The sequence below is a fragment of the Lonchura striata genome, chromosome 2, assembly GCF_050655825.1.
Source record: "Lonchura striata isolate lonStrDom1 chromosome 2, ASM5065582v1, whole genome shotgun sequence".
Taxonomy (NCBI): domain Eukaryota; kingdom Metazoa; phylum Chordata; class Aves; order Passeriformes; family Estrildidae; genus Lonchura; species Lonchura striata.
The window spans coordinates 117077503-117095681 of NC_140704.1; the positions used below are offsets into that span (position 1 = coordinate 117077503).

The 18179-nt window shown below is 35.0% G+C and overlaps 1 protein-coding gene across 10 annotated transcripts in view; it reads right to left on the bottom strand.

Annotated features, from left to right (window-relative positions):
- The window catches only part of ST18 (ST18 C2H2C-type zinc finger transcription factor), a 169320-nt gene that overhangs the window by 62381 nt on the left and 88760 nt on the right, over nucleotides 1–18179 (bottom strand). For 3 of the 10 annotated variants that reach the window (XM_021555702.4, XM_021555704.4, XM_021555706.4), the window contains 3 exons: nucleotides 12757–12863; nucleotides 6087–6141; nucleotides 4099–4129 (listed from right to left, as the gene is read on the bottom strand). The exons of 1 other annotated variant lie outside the window; for it this stretch is intronic. In XM_021555702.4, the coding sequence (XP_021411377.3) occupies nucleotides 4099–4129; nucleotides 6087–6141; nucleotides 12757–12863 (193 nt within the window). Of the gene's footprint in view, nucleotides 1–4098; nucleotides 4130–6086; nucleotides 6142–12756; nucleotides 12864–15931; nucleotides 15940–18179 lie in introns of those variants that run through there. 6 more of the 10 variants (XM_021555709.4, XM_021555710.4, XM_021555703.4 and 3 more) reach the window with 3 other exon arrangements.

Genomic DNA, 18179 nt, shown 5'->3' on the forward strand with positions numbered 1-18179 from the left:
TTGCCATCTGTTGGAGGTTGGGCAGTTTTCTTATCTCTTCCAGGAACAATGTCTCTCTCCGGGGAGATATCTTCTGTAAATGGACCATTGAATGACTCACTGCATGACCCGTAAAGTTACATCTTCCCATTGTGAGATGCTCCACCCAGAGGGGAGGAGCCAAGCATTCTTTCCTGCATAAAATCAGCACTTTTTGAGACACTGGCAGCCACTTCGCTGGATTCCCAGAGAAGCAGCTCTCTTCTCCGCTAAATTCCAGAGGAAGACCAGGCCCAACTACTACCAGACCTTCAGAGAAAACCACCACTTCAGCATCATTTCATCTGCCACTCCAGGAGGAGTTGCCACTATTTTAACTGGACTACTACCAACACCCTGATGCCTCAGGGTGTCAGGTTTCTGACTCCATCACTAGTTTTGTTTGTACTAATTACATTTTTAAAATATTATTATTTTTATTTAGTTTTTCTCCTAGTAAAGAACTGTTATTCCCATTCCCATATCTTTGCCTGAGAGCTTTTTTTTAAAATTGTGGTAATTCGGAGGGAGGGGGTTTACCTTTTTCATTTCACAGGAGGCTTTTGCCTTCCTTCACAGACTCCTGTCTTTTCAAACCAAGACACCATGGAACAAGACTTCCAGATAAAAAAAACAAAGTAATTTTCCTTACTTTTGAAGTGATGCAGCAATGCAGAAAGTAAGGGGAAGTGTTAATTACTCCCACCAAAGAGCAATGCTGTTCTCCATGATTTGAAACACCTCGTGGACTCTACATTAATCATCAATGACTGAAGCCCAAACCACTTGGTTTCACCTGTATCTAACTCAGAAAAGATACCCCTTCTATTCAGATATGGATTTAGCCAAACTGATCTATTCTTTTGCAATTCTGTGCTTGGATCAATCCAATTTGCTCTTCCTTGGTCTGACCCAGATGCCACTCCATAACCTACAGATGGTTCATTGTACTGTATCCCATCTGTTAAATAAAACACAGTAATGAGAATACATCACTCCAATATTCCTCACTTTACTTTGGTTTCCATTCTAATCCTGAACACAGCTGAAGGCCCTGGTCCTTTCAGTGGTCCATGACAAAATTGTCTAAGAGAAGACCTCTTCATTCTGCTTCTCACAGAAGATGGATACAACAGAGCTTCTATGCCCAAAATGTGTCAGATTCAAACTTGAATGTATGGAACAGAGATCTCCTGGCTTCAACATTCACTTCTACCACACACTGCTTGTTATGTTTAGCTTGTGACAAAAAGCTTAATCTTTTCTTAAGGTAGCTTAGCTACCAATGAAAATACCATTACATTCCTAAATAAAAAATTAAATTTTTTGTGAGCATATAAATGATCAACACTTCAAGAAGTAACAGTTCTGTTTTGAAAGGCTTATTAAGTTTAGTGTACTATGCTTCAAAACTACAGTACCTACAGTAGATACTGTTAAAATAACACTAATATATTTGAATTAATTGCACATAAATGTTAATAGTGTTTATGTATAAAGAAAATTATTTATATTTCACTGAAATTTGGGATTCCTTAGGCCATATGGTTATATGAAATAAGTGAAAGTTTGACACATAAGTCGTTGTGTATACCTGAAAGAAAAGTCTGTTCCCTGAAAAGTCTGTGCCAGTGCAAGAGAATTTTTAGCTATTTTACTAAGCAAAAAAAAAAAAAAAAAAAAAAAAAAAAAAAAATCTAAAACCCAGCTTGTCTCTTAAGATAATATTTTTCTAAAAATAAACTTTTTTTATGCAGAAAGGTGGTCGTATTTTTCAGGAGAAGATGGATGATAAGATTAGCCAGTTTTCTTAGTGAAATCTTGCCTTTCTTGAAATCAAGAGATTTTTTGACATTGAATTCTATAAAGCAAGATTTCAATGCCTGAAATTTAGAAGAGAAAAATTTTCATGCTTTATTGAATTTATTCAGTCATTCAAACTCTTTGTTTTGCTTTTCATTTATTTTATTCTCTACTTTTGTGAAACACAAGTTACAGAATAAGGAAAGGATAACAAATGCTCTAGAACCAATCAATGTTATGAAATTAATAATAATACAAAATGAGCATGTAAGCTTATGTAGAGTCTTTCATGTAAAAGTATCCCAAGGCACTTCATAACAGAAACTCAATAAGGAGTGCAAAAGTGCTTTGTCAGATAGAATAAGCCAGGGGAAAAGGGGAAATTAATTAAGCATGGATTTAAATTTCTCAGCCAACACAGCATTTAGAACCTTGGTCAGAAAAGACAGTGGTTCCAATATCCGTATCCGGGGAACAAAACAAACTATTTCAGTCTTTAATTCTTGAGGAATGTTCAATAGTTTTCCCACAATAATATGGGTATGACTGACAGGAATGCAGTCCAATGGCTGCATTTCCAAAGAGCAGTCCCTGCCTCTCTTCCTCTACTTTTTCATGGACAAGGAGATCCACAGAAGTTGATCACCTGACTTGTGTACCAGTCATTTGACTGTGGAGATACCCAGTATGGAATTTGGTACAGCAGAAATTATAAAAAACAAGTTAAGGGCTGGATAATGCTCTTTTGTGCTGTTTAGCTCACTGTTTTAAACCAATGTATGTTTCCTTATGGAGGTAGTCCACATCACTGACAAAGTGATCTGCTGCACAGTAGTTCCTAAGGCAACACATATTTCACAGGGAAAAATAAAGTTGCTTGGGAAAACTATAGCAATCGATAATACATAAATCACAGCTTCCCTGATGTTGCAGAAACTTGCACATCCTCTATTTTTCAAACATTTTTCTCCTAGGAACACATGGACCATCCCTTTTTTTGGATGGCTGCCTCTTCGGATTAATGCATCCTTCTGGTGCATAAATTAGCAATGCACAGAGGAAAAAAGGAGAAGCACTAAATCTCAGGAAACTGAAGCCATACAAAAAATGAGATTCACAGCAGAGCTGAATGAGTGACTCACCATGAATAATTTATCCAAAAAGTTAGCCTACACTTCTGTTCATGGAGTAGCTATAAGAAGCTTATAATTTCCTCAGTTTTATTATAAAACAAAACCTTAAAATATTGTATGTTTTCACTGTAAATAACTTCCTGTAAATATTTCATGTCCTATTTTAAGAGATTGGGCATTTTTTGGTTGATCAAATAAATCACACAATGATGTTTCTGTTCCCTAGTTGGATGAACCCACAAGCACATATTTTGGATGCCTGGTATGATGAAGCAAGCAGCTCAGTAAGTGATGAAAAGCAAGTATAGGGAATATAAGTTAATTTACAAAAAACTCTAAAGATCTTTCTGCAATTTTTTTTTTTCAGTATTACACTGAAGATGTAGTGAATTGTAATTCTGATTAATAACTCTAAGAATTTGTAGGTACCTCTAAATATTTTCTTTCTTGAAGATTTGGTACAGAAAAATCTGCCAGTCTTTCCATAGTTTAATCTAAGCTTTTGGATCTCTTATTAGGATTTGGTGCATACATAGGTATATTAAAGTAGTTGTGTTGAAATTTTACTAGAATATTTGCAGTCTGAAATATATTTATGTAGTGTATGGTTTTAAGTGGATAGAGATCCTTTGTGCAAGTTCGAGAAATACTCCCTGCTACTTCCATAAATTATGAAACCTCAACAAATACTCAAGGAAGAATAAGCCATTATTGCACTTAGAATTTACAGGAGTATACAGATCTCTTTTATAAAACCATCTAGTAAAATATATTAATATCTCTTATAATGTTCAGATATTGAAATACTATAATACGTATTACAGGAAAAAGAAGACTAAAGAGCTGGGGATTCACCAGAAATTATTTTGTTGCATGCCCTGACACAGGCTGAAGATAAAACAACATACCAGAGTCCTGCCCACTTCACATTACTTTTGATTATGCTTGCATAATTATTGCTAACATTTTGCCTTATTTTTTTGTATATCTAAAAAGTGAACCCATATAAATTATCCTTTTTCAGATCAATCTTAGAGTTTTACAAAATACATTTGCTTCATTCTTTATTTTATAGAAGTAGCAGTGGTATAAATTTTTCAATAAGATAAGAAAATAAAACTGAAAAAATAAACAAAATTCTTACCTGAGCTCTTGAGCTATAGAGTCCACTTGAACTGTTAATAAAAGCAGGAAAGAATTAATTAGTTTACACTTCCAGATTTTTGCTTTCTGCAGCCTTGCACCTGCCTATCTGTAATGACAGAGGAGTGGCTATCAAAACACAGGTGGTTATTTCATGCTAACCATAGGATTGTAGCTACTAGTGACAAATGCTGAATGAATGTGTAATTGTCACAGTTATTTTAGGATGCATGAAACTTGGAATATGATGTTCAGTGGAACAATAAGGAAAATAATAAAAATAAAACTAAAAGTGAAGACCCTTGTTTTTCCTGAAAATAGAATGCAAAATCTCTTATTTTTCAGAATTTAAAATCAGTTTGGGAATTGCAAAGTCTGGTGTCTACAAATTCCTGCCCACACAGGAGTACACAGTATATTAACAAGGCCAACAGGTGTCTCTAAGGATTACTCATAATGCAGAGGCAACTTTTGTCGTTTCCACTTCTGGGAAAAAGGTTCTTGATATATTAATTGCTATAAGAGTATATGCACACGTCTAAAAACATGGAGAAAAGAAGAAGCCCATAAGCTATAAAAATGTGTTATTAGCATTTTGAGTGAAAGAGCATGAAACCCCTACTAATTACAACTGAAGATTTCTATGCCAGCCAAATTCTTTTAACTCACAGTCTTGACCAACAGAGAAGACATGCCCTAATTCTGAGATGTGAGTAACTTCCCTATTCAGAGACTTTACAAGTTCTCTGTTTGGTACTTTTGAAATAAACATGACCTTTATATTAATTTCAGTGATCACCACTGAGAGTTGCATCAAAGTTCTGATATGACAATGATTATGTTTTTTAGAAAGGTTTGTCTGCATTTATCCCCTTATCTGCAGTCAGTCTGCAGTACTTCAGTGCTTTACCTCTGTCTCCCTGAGTGATGTCTAGCACTTTTTGCCCCTTTGTTCATTTAAAATAGAGAATTAATGCCAAACCACTCTAATCTTTCATTCTGACCATAACTTGAACCTGAAGGCACAATATCAACAATTCAAAATAGTGAGTTATGACAACGAATACTAGTAGTCTGTTTTGCAAAATCTTTAGAATCAACAATTCTCATTAAATTACAGTGAAGGATGGGTGCTTTGTGCCTCTGAAAATAGTAATAAGCAAAAGTGTTCACAGGGCAGGCAAAACTTTGACATTTATTTTTAAGTATATCCATTTTCACTTATTATCAAGAGTCACAAAAAGTGTTATGAATTAAAATAAAAAGTTATTTTCCTGGAAGGGCTGTACTGCTAGTCAATCATGTTTTCCAGATGTTGAGATCATTAAGGGCCTGTTTATCTCTTGGTACTGCATTTCCATCTGTTCCTTACAAAAAGAGAGTAATATCTGGGAAATACAACTATGTCATAACTTTGCAAATGAAACATGAGCACCAATACTTCAAAAAAATCCACAAGATTGTCTTCTGCCACATACACCTGCAGCTTTTGATTAAAGAAAATTTACTTCTGGACCATTTACACAACTATTTTATAGATAATTAATGGCAATAGACAGAAAAACATTCAGGTGGATGAGAAAAAGTTTTGATATACAGTTTTTAAAGCATTCATTCAATGTTGTCAACTCTACTCTCTGTAGAAAATAATTTTGGGGTTTTTGGTTTTGTGGAGATTTTTTGTTGTTTTTTTAGGGGTTTTTTGTTGTTGTTGTTAGGGATTTTTTTGCATAGTAAAAATGTGGCCTTTATTTTCTTTGAAAAATAACTCAAATACAATAACATCAGTAGGTTTTTTGGCTTTTCTTTATACCATAGCTAATAACATTGCGCCTCTTAATGCCAGCAGTCTGTGTCCTGCCTTGATTAAAAAAAGCAGCCGTAAGGAAGCTACAGAGTCTCTCAGTGCACATTAAGGACTGTGCACAGGAACTATGATATTTCATGGTGTTCTGGGCACAGGGTCGTGGAGCGTGCTTGCTAACTCACCCTTGGTTCCTTTGGAGCGTGTGCGCAGCTTTTTATTTTCCCCATCTGCATCCATCTGTAATATTAACACAAGGTCTTTAATTCATACCTTTTGCCATTGAGAGAAAAACCCCACTCCAATCCTTTTTTTTTTTTTCACATTTCCAAAGGCTAGACAGTAATAGGAAAAAAAAGAATAATCATGCCTTATTAATCTTGTCAAAGAGATAAAAAGCCATCTGTGAATATCTAGTAAATACCTAGGAGATACCTTTAATGATGCAGATTTGTTTAATAAAGTGATAGTTATGAGTGACTCTGTAAGGTTTAATGATGAGGTCTACAGGTGTTATCTGCAGGCATAAGGTTAGAAAGAGTAATGCAGCATGAGTGCAGCTTTCAGCATCCACTTCCTGAAAAAAAAGGTCCCAGAAATCTGCTGTGACTACCAGTAGTTACAATTTTCATTGTAACTGAGGTCTACAGCTATGTTGGAGCCTGCATTTCTGACAACTTCATCCTTAAAACATGAAAGCTTGCTTGATAATGCATAACACATATACAGCTTTGAAATTCTTCAACGCGTAATCAACTACTTCTTTAAGAAGTTCTGCTTGAAGAGACAGTGAATTATAGATTTATAGGGGGCTTTCTTGGAGAATGTATTGTCCAGATTTGTATTTTACATTATAAAAAAAGAAATCCAAACAATCAAAAGATCAAATCCCAGATCCCCCCAGAAGTCAGCTGATATCATAAGTTTTCTAACTGAAATAAGAGAATCCTTTCAAGATCAGCTGTTCTCACTACACTTTTGGCTACATCTAAACCCAAACTGGAAATATTCACCTTCTGGTCTTGGATGTGGCCCAGACACATAATTATAGGGGCAGGCTTTCAATCCATGGATTTTATTGCAAACCCCTGAAATTCAAAGGGATTAAGATTTCATGTTGTGGTGTGGAGAACTGCAGTGACAAATAGCAGGTTGTACAACAGTACAATTTTGACCATATCCAGGAATGCAAACTCCTTTCTAAAAGTAGCTCTTACTTTTTATATAAGAAAGTTTTATCAAACTTTACATAAGAAATTCTATCACCAGGAATTTTTTGTCTAAGCAAAATATCGGGAACTATGTAATTTTTGTCAAAGCAAAATGTTGGGAACTATGGAATTTTTCTTCAGTTTATGAAGGAGCCTTGCTATCTGTCTTTGACTTGAATCTCAGTTTTCCTGTTTGCAAAATGGTGATGATCAAATATACAGTAGACAAAGCAACTCCCATGGGCTTCTGCAGAGCAGTTTGCAGACACCAGAGTCTGATTTATGAAACTGTGTTGGATGATAGCTAGATGTGGAGACCAGAAGTTGCCAAGCATGTCTCCCTGAAAAATGTCACAAGATGAATACTGATGTCAACAGAAGATCCTGTCAATTATTTCACTTTTTCTTTCTGAGGATCAGCTAAACTGTGTTGAACTGAGGAAAGATGCACAAAGTCCTGTTTGTGACTTTTTCCATTTATAGAGTTTGAAGATCTGAGTATGCTTTATTTTTAGCTCAATATGATTCAGATTACTGAGATGTTTTGAAGGTCTTATCTGAAAGAACATTGCAGAATATGACAAGATTGACCTGAGAAATAAAAAGAGTAAAGAGCCTTTCTAGGGGATAAAAAGCATTTCTCTAATTTCCTGGAGTTTATTTGTTTTTATAAACATTTTAATATTATAAGCAGACAGTGGAATCAAAATACCATTTTGAAGGAGAGAACACAAATATTTAAAAAGGGTATTCATGGACTTGAAGAAGTGAAATTCTAGAACACAGGTTAGCGATGTCTGAAATGAAAATATAAATGGATGAAAATGCACATCAAAGCCAGACAATTATACCTTTTCTCTGTTTAAACTTACATCCTATATTGATTATTAGCAGGGAAAAACATGAGGAGCTTCTATTTATGTAGTGGGGCTGATGGCAGCCTTTACTTGTTACTATCCTTAAAAGCTGGAGAATGAGTTTTTGCAATGTGACTGCAATGGTAATGGGAAACATGGCTCTGTTCTCTGATGCTGAGTTGTGATTGAAGGCACTGACCTGCCATAGACTTATAATAGGGGAGCAGGTGTGGCAATGATGGACTTTAATTTCCTTTAATAAACCTTTTATGTGCCACACTTTTACTGCCATTCTATGCTCTCCAAGGTCCTGCACATAATAGGTTCATTACTTTTGATTACTATAGTCTATTGAGACAAACAACTCCAGAACACACTATATATTATGTTCAGTTAAACCAATATAGACTATTTATCCACTGTGCATTATTTCACCTGCAACTCTACAGACAAAATTAACAACAGCTCCGGTAAGCTAAAACTATTAAAAACACTGGTACTCCTTTGTCATCATTTCATAATAAATACCACACCAATCACAGTGCTGCTCTTTTAATTATGAAACAAAAAGTGCCCACTGCTTCTACTGAACAGCAGTTACTTTGGTCTAAACAGCAGGTTGCACTGTGATGAATATTTAAAAACTGCACAAAGAGTGAAAAACAATGATAAAATCAATGCAGGTGATTTTTCAATTGATTTTCTTTCCTTGTAAAAGTTTCACACTATGAGATATATTTTTATCATCTCAAACCTATAATTTATAGGACAGTTTATGGTGCATACACATATCAAAGTAATCATCATGTCTGTGTTGCACAAAATGCATCCTAACTTACAAAATAGTCCTATGTATTATTAACTTGAAATACAAAAGTAACTGAATAAAATTGAAATTGCTAAACTGTGTCAGCAAAATAAAAACCTTCTCTTGCTTAAAATTTAAATGTTCTGTCTTTGGTAGTTCTTTTAGAGACTGCCTTATACTGATACAAAGTGAATGAAGTTTCTCACTTCTGTTTTTCATCTACATAGTGATAATTTTACATGAAATTACATCAAAGGATGGCCAGCAAGAAGCATTCAAACTTTCAAATCGCCCATGGAACAACAAAAGGATTAAATTCTGATAAATTCTAGCCAATATTTTAGAGGTACTTGTGAAGGTGTCAGTTTGAGACATATATTATTACTGTTGTGTCTGTAAAGGCTGGAAGGATTCTGGAAGGTGCCTCATGCTGTCAAACCTGGGGGACGGTCACACTTCCTCACACTACATATGAGTCAAGAATCCATAAGGGGTAAATAGAATGGTCATGTCTGCACAAAATACTCACACAATATCACTGCTAATTTTTTTAGCCATCAGGACCATGGAAATAATAAAATTTTTGCCAGGAAAATTGTATTGGGAGTTATAGTCCCATAATTTTTAAGGGCAAGCTTTACAAAAACAATGGGAAGTGAACAGTGGAAATAAGTCCACTTAATCTCTGGGTTTTATATATAGATTCTCTGATTTGATGGATTTTAAACTCGTCTAAACATTTTCTTTTCAAAATTAGTTGAAGCTATCTAATGGACTCTAAAGGAATTAGTGGGAAATACATAGTCAAAAACACAAGAACAGAGATGCAGCATCTCTGCAGTCCCAAATAATTAAGCAAGTAGGCTAAGAAATAAATGCTTTCTGCTTCAGTTATACTCCATTTCCATGATCTCAAAATTTACTGAAGATACTGATGTTGAATTATTTTGTGAAAACATGTTCCAGCAAATCCCCCGAGGTTTATGAATGCCCTCTGTCTGACTTTGTGAATTTCATTCTGATCTTTCCTCTACTTTTTCTTCAATGTTTATTGAGATTTAAGTGTAAGACTACAAGTAGATCACAGAAAACTGACTGGAGTCAATGACAATACTCCAAATTCTGCTTGGCTGAAATGATAATAATTTGCTATTTAACTGCTACAAGGTATTCATGTTTCTCCAGATTAATTTACTGGTGCAATCGCAGCAATCATACTTTCTGAGCAAACTGTTTCAGAGTTCCTGGCTGCAGGAACCAAGTGGTACTTCTTTTGTTTGTACCACCCCACTGCAGTTAACAGACTCGAGAGCAGCACCTGGAAATACTTCCCTGAGTGAGAGAATCAGTATTTGGCTCTGAGTTTGGTTTTTTGTGTGCCTGGAGTCTGTCTGTGCACATGTGCATGTACTGATGTTATAATAGCATCCAAGAATATGACTAACAGCTGAAAATAGGGCATGTGCAATAAATGATAATAATGAGAATAATAATAATAGCAACTATGTCAGTTTACTTGCACATTTTTTAATTTGAATTTCAGAAACTAAATTGACACTACTATCTGGGTAGGATAGTTTTACATCACATTACTATGAAATAAACTATGGCTTAGGGAAGCCAGTGCTGCCGACATAAAAGTGAAGGTGAAAGTGAAATGCATCTCCTGGAAAGAGCTCATGTAAGAGCTACGCACTTTATAATTTCCATTGTAATCTTCATACAAGCGTGGCTTTCCTGGAGTGGGTTTCACACTGCTGGAGTGTCAGACTCTTTCCTTTCACATAACTAGCTAGAGGAATAGAAATCGCCACTTTATCTAGAGATAAAGAGTATAAGCTTTATCACTGCACTGTGAGTTTCTGACTTAAAGTTATACCTGATTTTCAAAATTAAGTTCAGGGAATCATTTCACTAGGACAAACTTAACCTGATTTTAAGAGGTCTGGAAAAAGAATAAATTTTCTCTACTTTTTTTAATTTGTGAATTCCTGAAGTTCACAAGCTTAGTGAACTCAGTCAGAAGAACAAACCTAGCTGATTTTTAAAGCACAGAAATCCATTCTCAAGTCTCCAACAGAGGCCACAAACGTCAAAGCTGAAGTCAGATTCTGCTAAGGACAATGAACAGGACTGTGCTGTTGTCATGCCCCAAGGTGATACAATACTCTGTGTACGTATCCCTACAGTAAATTATAACCTCAAAGCAAGATTTTCAGTGGTTTTGATACTCATATTTTGATATTTCTTTTCACCAAGTCATGTAAGATTTTACCAAATAAAAAGAGAATAAAGTCAGAGAGAATAAAAATTTTAATAAGTCTGAAAGCATTGTCTGTATGTGTATATGTGTGCTGACTGAATTTTTCGCTTAGTCTACGGTAACATTTTTAAAGTGAAGTACTGATCTCACACCAATGGTGAGAAATATAATGAGGGAAAGAAATGCCAAGAACACATATAAGGGACAAAGTTAGGTATTTTCATTTCTGGAGGTAAAAATAATCCAGAATCCAAATACAATTTTTTTAGGAACATTTCTTGTAATGTGGTTAAAATTTCTTACTCTTAATTTCTTACTCTTCTTTTTCTTTCTTTTTTTTTTTTTTAATAATATGTTGATGACCAGAAAGAAAAATTATTTAGAAATATGTTCCTAAAGACTATCACTAAAAATATACCTTTTTTACTGATTTTGACTATTCTTAACCAAGGAGATATTGCATCTTTATTTTTGAAAATTTTGCTTTAATTTGCTCAATGATGTGCCTGATTTCTCTAGGAAAAAGTTGAATGACACAGAAGTAATTGGTTCAGCTCACTGAATTTCTTGAGAATTAAAAGGAATCCATTTACTAAATGCAAACTTTAAAGCATCTCTATAACACATTTAAATAATTAACAATTTGGCATTTTACAGTGTGAGTGAATGGTGTACCTGTTTCTGAGAAGTAGATTTTTTAATATTGAATTCACTACTTGAAAATATGCAGAGACAAAGTAAGCCTCAGATCAGAGACAAGCTTGAATAGCTTTGTAATGAGGATGATTTATTTTGATTCTCACTTCTGATTTCTGAGTTGTCACTGCTGTTGTATACTTCATCCATGCAACTTTGCACAACTGGCAGTGCTGAATATAAACCAAAGCCATATGTTTATGTCCTTTTGCCAAACGACTACAGCAAATAGTTCTATTATTCCCTTAGGTAACCAACATGTGCCAAGTATTTCTATTAGTCTTCTTTACCAAGGCTTTAGAGGGCAGAGTCGCAGCTTCCTGAAATTAAGGGGCAACTGCTAGTTTTTAAATTCAGAGAAAAATTATATACTAAGCTGAAATGCAGCTCAACTCAGGTTACCTTCTGGAGGTTTTTGTTCCTAGATTATAATTTTTTACGTAGTTAAAGATCTTGTCACTATTTCCTGTGCTATTATATATTAAACATAACTTTGTAGAAGCAAGAAAGAGTCAGAAAAAAAAAAAGGCTTTGATGCTTTGAGATCTTTTTAATTACACTAAAGTTTTAGACCACCCAACTGCTGTATAGTTAAAAAAGACCCAAACCAATAAACCTTATACATACATACACACACACACACACACATATATATATATATATATAAAAATCACCAATAAACTATCCATCAATAATTTTAAATTTAAGCAGTGCATTTTGAAACACATTCCCATTCCCGGAGTCATATAGATTCAAAGATACTTGTGTTACTGACAGTATGTACGGCTAAAAGAGTGTAATTCACAAACTTAAGAATTAGCATTTCTATGTATTTACAAAAATTTTCATCTCTTCTGCTGTTCAGTACTGCTCTACCTGACTGTTGAAGACTTTCTTAAAACAGCAGATATTATGCAAGAAAAGTGCATGAGGCATGACACATGAAACCCCATAGTATTCTACTGCTAATATATAACCATATTTCTACTCAAATTAATTTTTGTAAATAAATTATCCCACCTTTGTGTGTTTCCAGGTGAAAATACGTGCAGATTCCAAAGGACCAAATTTGTCACAGAGCCCAAGATGCCTTGCCTGATTTAACAGATAATCCTCAAATTCATTCTCTGGAAAAAACAGACAAAAAAAACCAAAAACAAAAACAACAAAACAAAAAACCCCAGCTATACTAAATAAAACATAGATGAAACAAGATACTCATTAAATAAAATGGGTAAATAATCCAGGTGCAATATTTTTTTCAGTGTTTTTACAAAGATAGGGTGTACAGGCATCAATGGTGCTTCTAAAGGGCATAAAGAAAAGTGTTTCTTTCTTTTCTTAGAGTCTCTTTACATCATTAATGCCCTTTTGATAGCTTATGAAATAGACCTGCTCTTAGAAAAGTTTTTTATCTTGTGTGGACAATAATCGACCGTTCCTATATGTAGAAATCCGTAGTCAAATGTTTTAATTGCATCAGACTGAGTGGGATGGTTCAGTTCATGATGTAAAATAAAAGAGAAGCATTCTGAAATATTTTAAAAACAGAAGAAAACCCCTCTGTTCTATTTTTTCTGACTTCAGATCTTAAAATTTAAAGTTTGGCAGGCTGAGAGTGTTCTCAGCATAAGCCAAATTAAGGAAATCTTTGACATTTCTCCAGGCTTAATTTTTTATTCCTTTCTGTCAGGACTTTATGCTAAATCAAGAGTGACAGCGAGGGAAGTAGAGCTGCAGAAGTTTACATCTGCGTGTACAACACTGAGATCCTTGTTTTCAGAAACATTGAATACCCAAACACTCCTGACATTTTAAGTTCTAGGCACTTGCAACCTGGAAGAATCTGACAATGAGCAGGGGCAGGACAACTTTTATTTAGGGGTTGCTCCTAACACTAGCGACCAAAACATTAAAATTTTGCTATCCGTTGCAACTTCAAAGGTCTGTTTCACATAGCATCCAGTGTATTTAGTAAAATAGATCTATTCATTGAAAATATTCCAATTATTACAAACTTTGGAAATAAACTTTCAAAAGTGTAACTATTCTTTTAATGATATCTGATAATTTTTTTTCAACAAAATTTTGAATGCTACATTTCTGAAATTGTAAAGGCTCATTCTAAACACATTCTCAGGGAAGCTGGAGTTTCTTGAGTGACTAATTTCTGCTTGTGCCCCAATAGATAGGATTCTAGTTTCATCCCATCAAGAACTTTTAATTATAATCAGTACACTTTGATCAAATAATGAAACGGACAACAGATGTAAGACAATAAAGAAGGGAGAAAACCCAGAGTAAACTATCCCAATACCAAAAGGATTTTTTAAGTTTTTTTAAAGTATATGTTACTAGAAAGAAATGTTGTTTATCCTCAAAGCCATATTTTCCTGTTATTTTATTTCAACATTCATAAAAAAAATCCCAAAACCACAAAAGAACTCTCAAAACCTTCTACCTTCCTCTTCCTCTTTGTTCAAACCGCACTAACCTAAAACAAAAGACCTCTGAGAATAACTACAATGGTGAGCAAAGCTTTCTAAAGACTTAAACTTAGCAAATTTTTGTCTAAAATTCTATCAACTTAAGTATTTATTAACAGTATATTTTTCCTTTCTTTTCTCAAAGATTGCCAATAAAGACCTAAATCACATAAGGGAGTAGCTGCAAACCCTTTGAGTTCCCTGATGTCAAACTCATTAGCATCCGAATAACCACACAGCAGCACATCATCTGCACAATTGCAATTTTTTACTACTTTTAATAGCGCTTCTCAAAGGGCTCATTTTCAACTTTCTTCAGTGGTTAGTTGGTTCTCTGGGGAAAAGGAGCTTCCTGACGCTCACAGCTTCCACTCAACAACCAGGCCGTTTGCTGTCAGAAGCATCAGCCCTCTGCCCTAACCCCATCTGCTGTCTCTCTCATCCTAAGGGACTGAGAGTTAAGACAGCACAGCTGAGATCCACTTGGAAAAGTGCACAAAGGACAGGGAAAAATATACTAAACTTTCCACATTTAGCTTTACATAACAAGCTAGTATAAGTATTTTGCAAGTCTTCCTAAGAAAAGGAGTTTGGACTAGGATGGGTCTAGGGAGCAGGTTTTAAAATTGTAGTGAAAAACTACATGCAACAGTGTCAAAACACAAAAACCTGCACTGTTCTGCTGTGTTTAAACACAACAGAAGTTGCTGATTGTTAGTAAGTTTAAATGTACTGGGCTTGATTTCTTTCACATAACAGAGTGCTGGCTGCCATTCAGCTGATTTGTGGGTGAATACCCACATTTGAAGATAGGGTGTCTCATAAAGATTCTAATACAATTCCAGGCATCTGTCATGCTATTAATAGGGTCTGCAGGATTATGCTGCATCATGGCATGTGACATACCCTTAAAGTAACATGAACTATGTGTCACTCCTGCAGACCCCTGTCTGCATTCCAAGAAGTTATATTTCAAATATAAATGTTGGGATCTAATAGTTTAGGTAACAAAAAAGGCTTGGTGGTGATTTCAGCAGGAGTATCAAGGCATTATACAGAATCTATATAGTAAGTTTTATGAGTTGTAAACTTGATCATGGGCCAAATTTTGAGGTACTGCAAGAAATGCAGAAATCTGCAATACCAACTGGATAAAATAAGATCTCAGCCTCAAGAGCCACAAAGTACATCCAAGCAGGTTGTTGGTGGCTTTGATGATAAAATCATTGTTGATGGAAATGAGGCAGAGCTAATATTTATTTGTCAATCAAGGTTCATTGGTGGGGTCACTCCCCTCGGGTCCACATGTATCTTCATTTGTTCCAATCTATTCATAGCTTGCTTTAACTCCTTTCTCTATTTTTATTCAAGATTCCAAAACAATTTACAGACAGTAAATTATGCCTACCCTTCAACTGTCTATGTGTCTGAGCAGTATTTTTTATCCTAGAAGGTGAAATCTGCTTGCCTATAAAGAAAACTTTCGCCCCTTTCAACCGTCATCTCAATTCAACTAGAATAATAAACTTTATAAAGTTTATAAACTTTATAAACAAAGATGGAATATATGAGTTGCTTGATTTGTCCATGTAATTGTTGAAGTCACTTGGAGTCTTTGCAATTCATTCCTTGGTTTATATCCATTTCCAGTGCAACATGATTATGTACTGACTTTGAAGTGCCATCCTACTGAGATCCATGAGTCATACCAGGATACTGATGTGAATGACAGTTTAGGTCCTGATCCTGTATATCAAATGTTGGTGACAAATCCCTCAAACAACTATTTTTGTTGACCCATCAGCTGTGGGTAAAAGTCCACTCATTCAGGTCAGATTACCGGTGCTCCTGAGGATTTTAAAATGAGAAAAGACATATTGTACAACCACAAAATTATCTCAGCAGAAGTCTGAAGTTGTTTTCTCTATCATAATTTCAATACTCAAAGCTGTACAATATTTGCAAAAGATCCCAAAAGCTTTTTAAACATAATACATTCTATTTCCAACAGGTTAATCTGATTTTCTCTCATTTACCACATCTCTGGTTGATACATTGCAAATTCAGGAATGAATAATGGCTTCAGTTTGAGATTTGTTAACTCGGATAAAAGTAACATCTAAGGAAACAAAATCCAGTGTGCCCACCATTATGATCCTTGAACATTTTTACAGTTCCACAGTGACAGTGAATTCTTTTTCCCAAGACAAAATAATACAGCGTATTTACTATTTGAGAAATTCATATGTGAAAGAAAGATACCATTGCAAATAAGTAAAGACAGCTCTGGACTTCAGTCAGATCTTTATCCTGCACAGTCTGAAATCTGTGACTTTACACGTTAAGTTCTGCACAAGCCTCAGGGAGATCCTGAAGTACATGTAAAATATTCAGCTTATGAATAACTGAATTTCCTTTGGCCTATACAATCCTTGCAAGGAATCTGCAGGTCTCTACTTGGAAACATTTTTTTTTTGTGTATAATTTAAGCTTCAGAAAGGAGTTTCCTTGGGGTAGAGTACTCATCTTTGCCTTATTTCATTTAGTACAAAGTACACAGGAAGCAGAATTATTGCTGTTTCAACAATTGCATTTTCTTTCTCAACTCTAATGCTAAACTTTATCTTATTTTGTTCTACCCTGAGATGAACAGAAGGTCACATTAGCAGTGTGATACAGGCTGGTAACCCAGGCAGTTGCCTTTCTAGTACCTCCAAAAACTTCACTTCCATGTATCTTCTCTCTTAAACAGAGCAGTATCTCCAAAGCCAAGATCATATTTCACCTAGCAGAGGAGTTTAACTTTCACTGGATTTAAGCAACAAACTATCCCTCAAAGATGCCAGAGGCTTTGCTGTAATTAACATAACTGCATTTAGATGCTATTCATGACCGATAATTCCAACACCTTGTGAAAAAAAAAAAAAAAAAAAAGGTTTCAAGCTGTAAACATTATAAACATATTCAAATAAGCTTAACGCAATCTGCCATGCTTATTTCTGCCTAGATCATGGACCAGCGAAATGGTTAATGCAAATGGATTTATAATTTGCTTTGGGGGGCCAGTTTCTTCTCCTTATTTATTAGCCCAGCTGATGGGGCAGATTTGATGAGGCACTTCTGGAATAATTGAGTCATCACACAAAGAAGGCTGCTAGCATTCAGAGTGGTTTTATCAGCAGCAAGCAGGCCTGATTACTGACAATTACACTCTGATCCGGTGATGGAGGAGAAAGAGCCAACGAGTGGGAAATGTCCGTGTTTCTATCCAGGAATAATTTCTACATTCATTTTACATGCTAAGTGTTTCCTATCTCTGCATAATAAACTGTAAACAGGAATAGATGGCACAATGTCCCTTAATATTTCCTGGTAATGAAGACACAAATGTACAGTGAGTGCTGATAAATATAGATGAAACATAAGCTATTCTCTGAGTCGGTATTGTTACCTTTAGAATAAATGCATTTTGGTGGTAAAAGCATAATCATAGCTAATGCAAAAAAATGACAGAAGATTGAAGCTGTCCTTGTAACTACACAGAAACTTTGTAAAAGTCCTGTTAATCATGACTGCTCTAGAGGCTCATAAGCTGAAGGTGATATACTGGAAAGAACATAATTTTGTTTCTCAATAGTCAACTATGTAGGAACTCTTTTGCTTTGACACAGTAAAGGAGAGCAACAGCAGTGACCTCCATTAACACTTCAGGGATAGAGCACATCTCGATGCTAAACTGACAAACAATGAAGCTGGTCCTAGAAGACATCTTCACCATGATAAATTCTCATTTCCCTCTCATCAGCTTTAAGACAGTGTTTATAATGAATACTAGAGCTAGACCATAGATTTCATGAGTTGTGTTAAGCAATACATTATTGCCTTTAGAACATTATTTTTATAGCAATTTAGATGCTGTAAAATGACAGTTATTAACAAAATTCGGCAAGCAGAACT